Raw genomic sequence first — 12,428 nt, 5'->3', positions numbered from 1 at the left:
AGAGAGAAGGCCTGTGCGAGGAAAAGGAGAAAAGAACTACAAGCCCATGAAGAAGAGATGCTTGGAACACTAGCTGCAGGTAGATAAGACCAGAATGGAGAACCCACTCTGGGGACTTCATCTCCCAACCCTGGTGGCAAGTCAACAGGCTGCTGAAGAGCCCTCACCAGTCCGGATGACTGAAAAAAACAGGAGTTTACAAGACTCAAGGGGAAAAAAAGTGTGAGAAATTGTGGGTGACACTATATAAGAGTGAAGAAAGATCATCTGTGGGGAGGGGGCTCATACCACTCACGTTCAAGCACTAAGGAAGCCAAAACGAAACAGTATCTCTTCATTTGCTATTAACCGATTCCACTCCAGTGCAGGCTCTAACACTGAGGCAAAAGGGACACCAAGAGTCCCATCCTACAAATTGTCTTCTTTCACTCATATACGCTGTCACCCCAAATTCCTCATGCTTCTTTTAACTTACCTTCATCTCAGTTGTCTGCGATTCACTGTTGTTAGCTTAGTGAAATAGCTTTTCCTGATAAAGAACCTGCATGCATGGCAACTGCTCCTTCTCCCCAAGTGGCATAACTCATACAGGCATATTTCAGTAAGGAGTCCTAAAACATTTGGCTGAAAAGCCCAGCGACCGTGGCACAGACTGAGGTGTACTTTCAAAACATCTTTGACTCATGGAGAGCCCAAGGAGGTTACATAGCTACACCCAGAATTCTGCCCCACAGCTGCCACTGTCAGGCCCTTCTTTTTAGTTGAATCCGCTAGATCCAAATGTCTGAAACGGGTACAAGAGGTTGTTTTTCTTTAAAAAAACCCATCACTGCACATCACCGCATGTTCTGCTTTGCGGCAACCCGCTTCATGCAGAAAATCTGCATTAACACAAGCTCTGTTTCCCAGATTGTTAAGAGCAATACTCTGCACTGTTGCACTTTAACCTTTAGTTTTAATGGGTGGCAGTGGTGGAGAGGACTGCAGGTATACTGATACGAAATGGCAAGAGCACAGCAGCACAATCAGAATAAATAAAAATCAATAGGATTCTGCTCATGCTGGTGGTAAAAGAAAGCAGAATTATTTATCAAGTCTGACATGGGGTCCGGAATGGCAGGATCATTGGAAGTGCATTCCTTAGTTTTATAAGAAATGCCAAATGGAGCACTAAGATCACTATGGCATGTACAAACACCTTAACATCTTTCCTAGCTTCATTATATCACGCCTGGAGAGACCTTTAAAAGCATCCCAGTGGTAGCAATTATACTTCTAACATATCTTTTATCCAAGGACCTCAAAGCACATGCCTGGCATCGCTAATGAAACAAGTCTTACAACAGCCTTGTGAAGCAGGTATTATCGTTCCCATTTTACAGAAGAGGAGATTGAGGCACAAAACACTCAAGTGCCTCACTCAGGGTTATGCAGGAATACGCTAGCAGAGCTGGGAAGAGACCCCAGGTCTCCTGACTCCCAGTTTTGTGCTGCATTTCCTAGACTGATTGTTTATTGCTCCAACTTTAGCAGCATCCAGAGGTGTAAATCCTGGGCCATTATCACTCTTCACTAGCCAAGGAAGATGTGTACCCTGCCCAAAAACATTGAATAATATATGGCTTACCCTGCAATCAGATTTGCTAGCATCTCCACTGAGGCACCACTTGCATGCAGAGCTCCCTGCAACAGATCCCTTGCAAGATCAAGGCCTACAGAGTCAATCTTTATACTGCACTTATCATTATGATACCTGGATACCTCACATTATTAAGCATTAAAATCTCCTCCAATCTCCTCCAGTGGGAGCGAGCTGTGCTACTAGCTTTTTTGTGTTCATTAAAAAAAGAAAAAGGAGAAAAAACAGAACTTGGAACTTTGTACAGACAATGTTCAGATAGGGTTCAACTTTCGTTAGGAGACTCAGGGTAAACGAATTGTGGAACATGCATAAAATTTTTGAAACACATGAGAATAGCAATTCTTCTAATAACAGGCAGCATAAGCTGGGTCATCTAACTATTAACTACCCTCGGCTTCTTTGAAATTTTCCACATTTGGTGTCTGCCTCTGGATAACTTTTCAGAATACAACAGAGTCCAGTGAAATTCCTCAGGTCTCAGCCACACCACATTCCTGCTTTGTGGGAAAACTAGTTGAGGTGAGGGCCTTATAGACCTGTCAGCCTGAGGCTCCCACCCAGACACTGAAAAACTGCCCCCACCATAAAGTACTAGCTTTCTGAATGTGATATGGCCCCCCAGTGACTAACCCACAGATGAAGAACCTACTGTTGCTACCAGCTCTGAAGAGATAGCTCAAGTAGAAGAGGTCAGTGTGTTTAAAACTGGAGGACTAGGGTTCCAAGACTCAGTTCTTGAGATGTGTGTGTGTAATGCAGTGGTGAGGAACTCCTGGCCCATGGTCCAAATCCAGCCCATGGCTTGTCTGAATCCCGATCCTGAGGCTCTGGGCTCCCCTTCCTAGAATCCAGCCTGTGGCAGCGTGGAGGGTGTGGAGCTCCGAGTCCCATGGGCTGGATCAGGCAAGCCACAGTCTGTGTCCAGACCATGGACTCTGCTGGGGGCCAGAGGCTGGGGACTCCAGGCTCTACTGCCAGTCGTGGCTCTTCTCCCAGCTGTGAGGAACAGCAGCAGCCTGGGCAGCCGTCCTGGAGGCTTACAGTCAATCAGAGCAGTGGAAGGAGGTGCCTGGGAGCAGTGGGGAGAGGGTGCAGAGCCATGTGTTTCCAGGGGGGCTGCAAAGGTAACTGCACACCTGTTGCCCAGGCCACAGACCCCTAGACAGCTCTTGTGCCCCCTCCCATCCAGACCTCCACTTCCACCCCCACACCTCCCTCCCAGACCTCACACCCTAAACCCTCCACCCCTTCCATGCAAACCCCACACTCTCCTCCTGCACCCCCCTCCTGCCTGGACTCCCCACCCACACCCTGCTTCTGCCCCTGCTTCCCAGACCCCACAGCCTAAACCCTCCTGTGTCTCCCTACTGCCCAGACCCCCTACCCACAGTCCGTTCCTGCCCCCCACCCCAAATCCTCTTGCACCCTTCCTCTAACCTAGATCCACACCCCCGGCCTTCTCCTGGACCCCCTCCCACCCAGGTCCCCCACCTCCAAGCCCACTCCTGCACACTCCCTCCTGCACCGACACCCCAATTCCCAGCCTCATACTGCATCCTCACACCCACCCTGACCCTCATACAGTCGGGGACCACATTAGTGAGGTGTTTCTTCTTCTTCTTCTTCTTCTTCTTCTTCTTCTTTTCTCCTTCTTCTTCTCATTTCTGTAGCTCCCAACTGATTTGTCTATGGGTCAGAAGCCCATGACCTGAAAGAGGTTCCCCACTTGTAATGTAATGCTGTAATGTATCTGGCAGCGGTGCCAATTGTCTTCAGCAAACAAATTTACTGGAATATTTTCCAATTGCAGGTCTCAGTCTCCCAATTATCCAGCATCCAGGTGGACAATGGTTTAGTCAGAATAGAACTGTAACCTACACTGCCAACGTGGAACTCCCAGCACCCACTGAGGAGTTTCACAGTCCCTGTAAACGTTATGGAACAGCCCACTGGCACAGGGCATAGAGGAACACTATGGGATGTGGCAATGCAAGCTCTCCAGAAAAAAAACTGTGAAAGGGATGGATTTTCTTACTGCTTGGTAGTCCTATGCTGAAGGCCCCAGTGCTCTGTGAGAGGGGGTGGGCAGGCTCCTGGGAAGCAGAAGTATTCAGAAGGCAGCTTGCCATTTTCTGCCTCTCCCACTCCTGCAACAGGATTGCAGGTGAAGCATTGTAACGTGATGATGATATGGTTCAAACTCCATTCGAATGCAATGTCCTCCTGAAGCAACAGAGGCCTATGAACTCCGACCTGTAAGACTTGGGCTGAACTTGGTAGAAATGAAAAAAAGAGCAGGAGGAAAAAAAATACAAGCTATTCACCCAGATTCTTAGGCCGTGTCTACACTAGCCCCCTTCTTGAAAGGGGTCATGGAATGACACAGACCACGGAATATCAATGAGGAGATGCCTTGCATATGCAGCGGCTCATTAACATAATGGTAGCTGCACAAATTTCAAAGCTGCTAACTTCAAAGTGCTGGCAGGCAATCTAGACGTGGGAGCTTTGAAATACACCCCCAACTTTGAAAAAATGAATTGGGAGTAAGGGAATTTCAAATCTGGGTGCATATTTCAAAGTGCCCACATCTAGACTTCCTGTCAGCACTTTGAAGTCAGCAGCTTCGAAATTCGTGCAGCTGCCATTATGCTAATGAGGTGCTGCATATGTATGGCATCACCTCATTGATATTCCCTGGTCTGTGTCATTTCCAGGCCCCCTTCAAAGAAGGAGGCTAGTGTAGATGAGCCCTAAAATGCCAAATTTTACACCAAAAACAGATGATTTGTAATGGCTTGAAAAACTGATTTTATAATGGAAACACTAATAGGATTAATTACTTAAGAAAAACTTTGAGCTCTAGACCTTTCTGTAATATGGCCAATACAAAAAGCTAGTCTTTCGATCACTGGAGTACTTTAGAGGCTCTGTAGGAAGGACTAAAGATGGGAGGCTTAAGAAAAGGGGAGATGGATACCAATAATGAGTATTGATTTCCTTTGAGAAATTTTAGTATGGCTGCTAAATTAAGCAGTGGTGAGAAGCCTGTGTGAATGAGGACTTAAATCATGTTACACTCAAATTCCAGGACAAAAAAAACACTTTTGATTTAAAATGATATTCAAGGATGAGGTGCATATACATTCAAAGAGGTTATTTAATTTCACACAGAATCATGTGCAATAACTAACATCCCCGCGCACCCCCCAGTCCACCGCCAGGAAACCACTGTGCCTAGATATATCATTTTCTGCTAGAAAAAATGCAAGCACAGCAGCAGACAGAAAGAGAATAGATGTTGAATGATACTGCTGAAGCAACTCAACAACTGATTTAGGTTACTTGTGGGGATCCCCTAAACTGAAGACAATATTTCTCAGCAAAAGGGAAGTGGGGTATTTTACACACACACACACACACACACACACACACACACAGAGCTCTTCCTTGCTTGTTTAGACCGGAACATTCCCCTCCTCATCTTGTACAACAGAGGAGAAAAACTCTCCTTTTTTTAGTAAATAAGAGCATGTTAGCAGCCTCAGCAGCCACACACAGTTTGGGACAGGAAACAAGATAGCAGGCTAGGTTGACCAGGCAGCAAGTATAAAATAGGGTGGAGGGATAGGGGGGAATAGGCACCTTTTTAAAACAAAGTCCCAAATATCAGAACTGTTCTTATAAAATCAGGACACCTGGTTGTAGGATGTGCACATGAGCTTCTTGTTACACATTAAGCCCTCTAATTTTAATGTCCCTTATTGGTGTTACTTCACTGCGAAGCAGAATGAGATGTAACAGTTTAGATGCCTCTCCTCCCGCATTAAAAAATTAATTCTGCAAATACTTACACGTGTCATCACCACAAAGTACACTGTCAAAAGAATCTTTCCCCCCACTCCAAAGCATGTCTGACTTTTGCCAGCAGGGGATGCTCTGTACAAACCAGGTGGTGATTCGTTTAATCTTTCATTAGTTTCAATGGCAAGAACCTGAAGCCCTAAACTGCTGTGAGCTGATGACGGGCAGTAAGGGAGATTAATTTTAGCTAAAGAAATGCAAAAAACTCTCCTTTTCAGCCACAGCTTTACTGAATAATCATTTGAATATTTAAAAATACCCATCTATGAAATTTGCTATCAAGCCAGTGGCACAGTCAGTGTCTAGATGCATAACCAATGATATTGTCAGTTCTGATTAATCAACAGTCCCTGCCAGGCTTATGGCCAATTAGAATTTACCATAATAAGGAGGTGACAGCTGGTGTTGCTAAGCAACTGCTGTCTATAAAGCTAAAGAAGCCAGACACATTTAGATGTTACTGTGGATTTCAACAGCAACATGTCAAAATTACACAAGCGTCTGCCCAGTGGAAAATTTTACAACCAAGAACCAGGCACCCGAGTGAGGAAAGTGTTTCCTTTTCAGCATAAATGCAATAAGAAAGATTTGTTTTAAAGTAGAATTTAATAAATCATTACTTGGCATTTAATTAAGAGATACAATATCAATGGAATACAACTTTGTTACAGGATAACGGTCTCCTACTAGTAGATAAATGCTGAAAAACTTAAAAGAAAATAAGCAGCAGGTCAATGCTGAAATACTTATTTCCAGTCAGTGGTATATATCTTGCAACTACATTCTATTCCAGTGACCTATTTCTATTACATCCCAGAATTAAAACATAATAGGTGGGGGGTGTGAAAAAGATTCACACAATAAAGTGAGAGCTGCTAATTTGCAAATACTGAAAAACGGTGCTATGATTGGTGGAGAGCATTAACCTTGTCTGTACTTTTGTCAATCAGAGCAGCTTATTTTCAAAAGTTTATTTATTTATTACATCTACTATATTTTTGTGAGCAAGTTGATTTCTTACTGGAGAAAGTTATAAGGCCCAATATCCATCTAATACAGAACAGCACAGCTCTTCTAAAATCAATAGAGCTATGCTGGTTTACACTAGCTGAGGCTCTGGCCCACATTGTGTCGATACAAACACAATAACGGGGCCTGAACAGTTTGACAATGACTTGGCCATTGACAGTCCTTTAAATATCCCTGAAATGAAGCATACAAGGAAAATGCTTTCAGAAGACAAAACATCAGCTCCTTTATAATAAAGCAGTGGCACTTATTGCATCTTACCTCTTCCATTTTTGCACCACTGAAAGCTGGGGTCAGCCTGCTCCGCACCTCTTTCCACCTCTGATCCCTCAGACAGAGAATGCTGTCTACTATTGGCTTGGTAGCCAAGCTTGATGTCTGAATCAAAATAAAGTGCAGATGAGAGTTAAAAACATATGGAACTAGAACCATTTTAGTTCCCCCACCTGCCCCCCCAACAATAAAAAATTACAATGGCCAGATTCTGACAGAGGTTGTACCACTCAAATCCAGTACTCTCTCATCCAGCAGCATCCAAGTACCAGCAGGACCATGGACATCCCAGAACAAGAGAGTACTGGGCTGGGGTCAGGGCCAGTGCAGGAGCCCTGCCTGGCACCCAGCAGTGGGGCTGGGAGCAGAGCCCCTCCTCCCCAACCCTTTGGCAGTGCAGGAGCCCTGTCTGTCCTGCAGCAGCGGAGTCAGGGTCCCCTCCTGCCCCACAACAGCGGAGCTGGGATCTGGAATCCCCACGTGCCCCACAGCAGCATGGGATGGCAGCAGGAACCACCCACCCACCATCAGCCTGCCTTGTGGGGTCTGGGACAGAGCCAGAGTCCCCTGTCTGTCCTGCAGAAACCAGGGGGAGGGCAGGTGCTGGAATCCAATGGCAGCCCCAGAGAGCCTGGACTGGGGCTGGAGTCCCCAGGGAGGGGACGGAGCCCTGGGAGTGCAGGTTTGTCTGTGGGCAGAAGCCCTGGACCTCTCCTCTTGTCCGGGACCTGTCAGGTCCCAACCATGCCAGCCAAGGGAGATGCAACCTGTACCCTGCTGATACAGAATGAACAGTCTCTCACTTCACAAATCATCCCACTGAAGTCCACAGCCAGTCAAAACTAGGGAGGAGTATTAGAATGTGGCCCTAACATATTACATTAAAATACAGGAGAAGCTGGGGGAAATCACTAGATACTCGTATTCCTTCTTCAGCTTGTTCTGCTACAAGTCCTGCCCTAGTGTAGCAATTACTTTTTCAGACACCTCTAGTTCTATTTGATGTTCTTCTTTAAGTTTTCAATGAATCCCAGTTTCCCGGAGTCTGTCCATGTAAAGGAGACAAGCGAAAGGAATTGTCACAATCCTTCCCATTTCAAAATGTGTTTCTAAGCCAGACTATGATATGTCAGTTTGTTAAATCTGATTAAGGACTTGTGAAGTATATAAATACAATAAATATTTATTAATGACCGACTCCTTGTCTGTACATCACACAAAACCCTACTTATTTGGTATCTCACACTGGGAATTCCTTGTGAGTAAGAAACCCTTGCTAGTTAAACATAATATTAGTTTAAAATTGTCCTTTGCCTTTTGTTAGGCCCCCACAGTGTCCATCCACACTTCAGTCATGATCATTTGCATCAAGATGACATGCAACAACCACTAAGCTTGGAACAGCGTATCAGCTGTAGAATCCTACTCAAGAAACACATGCACGCAGGCATCTGACAACATGGGTCTTTGCCCACAAAAGCTTATCCTCCAACAACTCTATTAGTCGATAAGGTGCCACAGAACTTCAGACTAACATGGCTACTACCCGCCTGCTACAAAAGTAGTGCTAGCCAAGGTGGAATAAAGTGAGTTGATTGTTTAGATTATGGATGGGCTGTTTTGCAAGAAGCTTGTTACACTGCATAGTCCTGTGAAATATGTAAGTGTATTTCATCCTGCAAAATGTCTACAGCCATGCTTTGAAAATATTCAGTAACAACACAAAACAAAACATCGGGAACTAATGGCACTAATCCAGCAAAGACCGTTCTGAGCAGCAGTGGGTTGATTGCTAGAAAAAGAATGCATAGTGGGACACTGCATCAAAAGGAGAGGTTGCAATCCAAGTGAGCATGGACATTGTAAGACAAAAAAAAAAAAAATGGATATGTAGACCATCATTTTCATGTGGCAGTAGAGGGCATTCTGTACATAGTCAATACTGAGGAAGATTTGACAGATCCCCTCAAATTACCTTTAAAGTAATTCTTTATTTTTATAGTTTCTAATCTCTGTGGGAGGCCAATTTAAAGCAGAACCTTCTTCAAAGTTCATAAGGGTCCTTGAAGTTTCATGAGCCCTGAAAATAAAATTTCTTTCTTCAAGGATTTAGCAAATCATGAACTTCCCACCTCATGCCTCTCCTTTTGCTTCAGATCCACCACAAACCAACCCTATGTTGATCCCACACTTGCATGTCCTTCCCATTTGTGTACTAGGCATATTCCATTCCTACGCAATAGCAGACACCTCTGGGAGCTCCTTGTACTCCCTTATACACACGTGCAGGATGGGGGCGAAAGAAAGGACAGAACAAATGATGCTAGTTGTGCTTAGTACCCCATAAGGAAGCAGATGTAATTACTAGGTAAGGTGGGGATTTGGCCCAGTCTGAGAAGATGGAAAGTCAGGTAGAGGAGGAATTCTTGCTGAATCTTTTCTTAAATTGTAGTGAGGACTGATGGTAAAGTACCTCTGAAAGCATTATACTGACTCCAAGGCTTCTATCAGCATAGGGCCTCCAGCCACTATCAAATGCCCAGTGTAACTGAGTAGACAAGGAGAATGGGAATGAGAAAAAGAACCAGGGCAGTGAGGAGACAGAGGGTGTGTCTACACTAGGAACTAACTTCAAAGTTAATTTCAAAGTAGGGAGCCAACTTCGAAGTCCTTACTCCATTCCCGGGAATGGAGTAGTGCCCTACTTCAAAGTTTAATGTCCAAGTAAGCAACTTTGAAGTTATTTTTGCAGTGTAGACACAGCCAGACTGGGACATAAGGAGAAAACCTTGGAAGGAAAGAGGCGGAAGGGTCTGTGCTGACTAAAGAACACTTTCCCCATGGAGCCTGTAATGGGACCCAAGATTCCTGTGCTTCACCCTTCCTCGGCTGTCAGCAAATATCTGTGAAACCCACTGGCAATGTACATCTCTCATGTCCCACCTCTACCGCCAATCAACACAGAGGAGGACAGACAGCCTACCATTGAGCTCAGTTACTCCCAAGTGGCCAAGATCTGTGTAGTGGATCTAAAATTTCCAACCCTGCTGATGACCCATGTGGGTGCCGACATGCCACGCAATTAAATTTCTGGTTTTTCAGTTTGTTTGGGTTCTTTTTAAACCTAGGAAATCTCTCTCTCTCTCTCTCTCACACACACACACACACACAAGATTAAATGAATATGATTAAGGTTGCAAAGACAAATATTCAGAATTTAGGAAATGTCAAAATTTAGTTTGACTTACAACCTTAATCCAGCCTCCTTGTGTGTATGCATTATGCCATAGTCTTAACAATATGAGCACACAGACTTTTTTCCACAAGATCCCTTCCTCATTCAGTAGACAGGGTGGACCCACTCTGGGGGTGAAATAAGGTTGTCTAGTGAAAGCAACTTGGCTGCAGAATGCCTAATTCATTTGCTGCTGAAATTCAAGCATGCATCGTGAAAGAAGCAAGAGACTGCAGGAAGAGAAAGGCTGGCCTCTTGGTTAAGGCTGCTTAATTTCCCAGGGAGATCTAGATTGTATGCCCACCAGTGCCACAGAGTAACTTCGTGATGTTAGGCAAGTCCTGTAAATTACGGTTACCATAAAAAAAAAAAAAGAATACCCCTGAGAGGGAGTGTATCTGTATCAGTACCTACCAATTCACATTGTATTAATGTGTTACAGTATGCATAGTACATTAATACAACATGATTTGGTAGATGCTGGTACAGAGACGCTCTCTCATGGGGATGTCCTCTTTTTTGAAAGATCAAATATGGAAACCCTAATTTAACTCAAACTTTTCATGCATTGTCACTAATTGTGTTTCTCGCTTTCTTGGTGTCTGATTTCCAGAAGTGCTGAGCACTCACAGAGGCAAACTGAAGTCAATGGGATCCATACTCCAAACATATACAGTGCTATATAAAGCCAACCATTCTGCAAAAAGTCAGGTTCTCATTCTCTCAGATAGGGTACCCCAAATTAGTGGACATTTTTCAGTTTAATCCCTCTGTGCCGGAGGTGCCCAGCTGCAATGGGGATGATATCACCCCCTTACCTCACAGGGTTTTGTGCAGACAAATAAATTAATATTTTAAAGTGCTCAGATACAATAGTGATGAGTGCCATAGAAAACCCACGAGGAAATTATAATTCTCTCTTCAGAGCATGGCTAGCATAGTGTGCAGTAAATAAGGCCTGGGGCCACACACTGAACAACAAGCATAAGAGAAAACATTGAATTGCTGCTTTTTGAATGACTCCATCCATCCTGTGCACTGAATGAGGAAGGGGTTTTGCGGGCAAAATGGTACATGATCATGTAATTAAAGACTATATCATAATGCCCAAGGGTAGGTTACCCAAGCAAGCTTAATGCTGGTATTTCCAAAATGTGAGCACTTGACTTTTTAAACTTAATGATGCTCCTTTAACACAGTTTTGTTATTTTGTTAAAATCATATATAGAGAGAGGTGCTTTGAGTAAGGAAGGTCAAATTTTGGGCTTAAATTATTTGACACTGTCTTTAAATTGGGTACTAAAGCATGCTCTGTTTAGTGAAGCAGTAGCTGAACTGAGACCCCAGAGAGTGCTTCATTTGTCAAGTTTTCCTTATCATTCCTGAAAACACTTTCCTGCTAATTGCATAACCTGTGCCACAGCTTCACATAGCAAGGATGAAAATGAGTTTGGTATGACAATGAGCCTGAAGCATCGTGGTGAAGGATGAAGCGTCTTCTCTCACAGAATGGAAATAGGAAAAGCTACAACTGAGAATTTTTGATCATATAAAAATCGCTACCAATTATTAGACAAAGCTGCTTTAACACTCTGGCGGTTTTTTTGTTTTTTTGCTTTTTGTTTTGTTTTTTGTTTTTTTGCACACAAGTCAAATGCAATCAGACTAACACCGCATCTTTTACAACCTAAAGATTCAACAACTGTTCTCTACTTCCTTTCTCTGAGTAGTCAAACCATTTCTGGCAGTAATACGCTAGACAAAGGTGCCATTTTGGGAGGGCAGTGGGCAGCAGCCCTGCATACCAGTATGTTACTTGCTCTTCTTCCCATTCCCCCATCAGGAAGCAAAGGGGCAGTACGCTTCTTGCCTACACGCCTCTCACTCCTTGCATGTGAGGGAAGGAAGCAGAGGGGTAATTCAAACAATCTGTCCCGTCTCTCTGATAGTCAGGGGAATGGGAAGAAGAGCAAGCAGCATCCAGGTACTCACAGCTGCTGCTCACTCTCACCTTGATTCTAGGTTGTGTTTCTGTCTCTGGATGGCAGGTGTATGATTAGGTTTTGTGGCAGCTACAGACTAACAGATTATTCGGAGCATTAGCTTTCGTGGGCAAAGACTGACTTCGTCAGATACATGACATGTATCTCACATGCATCTGAAGAAGTGGGTCTTTGCCCACGAAAGCTAATGCTCTGAATAATCTGCTAGTCTATAAAGTGCAACAGGACTTCTTGTTGTTTTTGTGGATACAGACTAACATGGCTACCTCTCTGATACTTGACTAGGTTTTGTAGCATTGTTTGAAGAAGCGCGTCTTAAGAGAGATTTAAAGGAGGATAATCTGAAGGCGCACGCTCTGACAAAGAGGAGCTCGCTATACTC

At 44.2% G+C, this 12,428-nt stretch overlaps 1 protein-coding gene across 1 annotated transcript in view; it reads right to left on the bottom strand.

Annotated features, from left to right (window-relative positions):
- The window catches only part of TBXAS1 (thromboxane A synthase 1), a 353,481-nt gene that overhangs the window by 156,042 nt on the left and 185,011 nt on the right, over window positions 1-12,428 (bottom strand). Inside the window, exon 5 of the mRNA XM_074983822.1 lies at window positions 6,797-6,913. Within this exon, the coding sequence (XP_074839923.1) occupies window positions 6,797-6,913 (117 nt within the window). The remainder of the gene's footprint in view (window positions 1-6,796; window positions 6,914-12,428) is intronic.

The sequence above is a fragment of the Carettochelys insculpta genome, chromosome 1, assembly GCF_033958435.1.
Source record: "Carettochelys insculpta isolate YL-2023 chromosome 1, ASM3395843v1, whole genome shotgun sequence".
NCBI classification, from domain to species: Eukaryota; Metazoa; Chordata; order Testudines; family Carettochelyidae; genus Carettochelys; species Carettochelys insculpta.
Note: the sequence above shows the minus strand (reverse complement) of the source record. Positions and strands in the feature narration are given on the sequence as shown.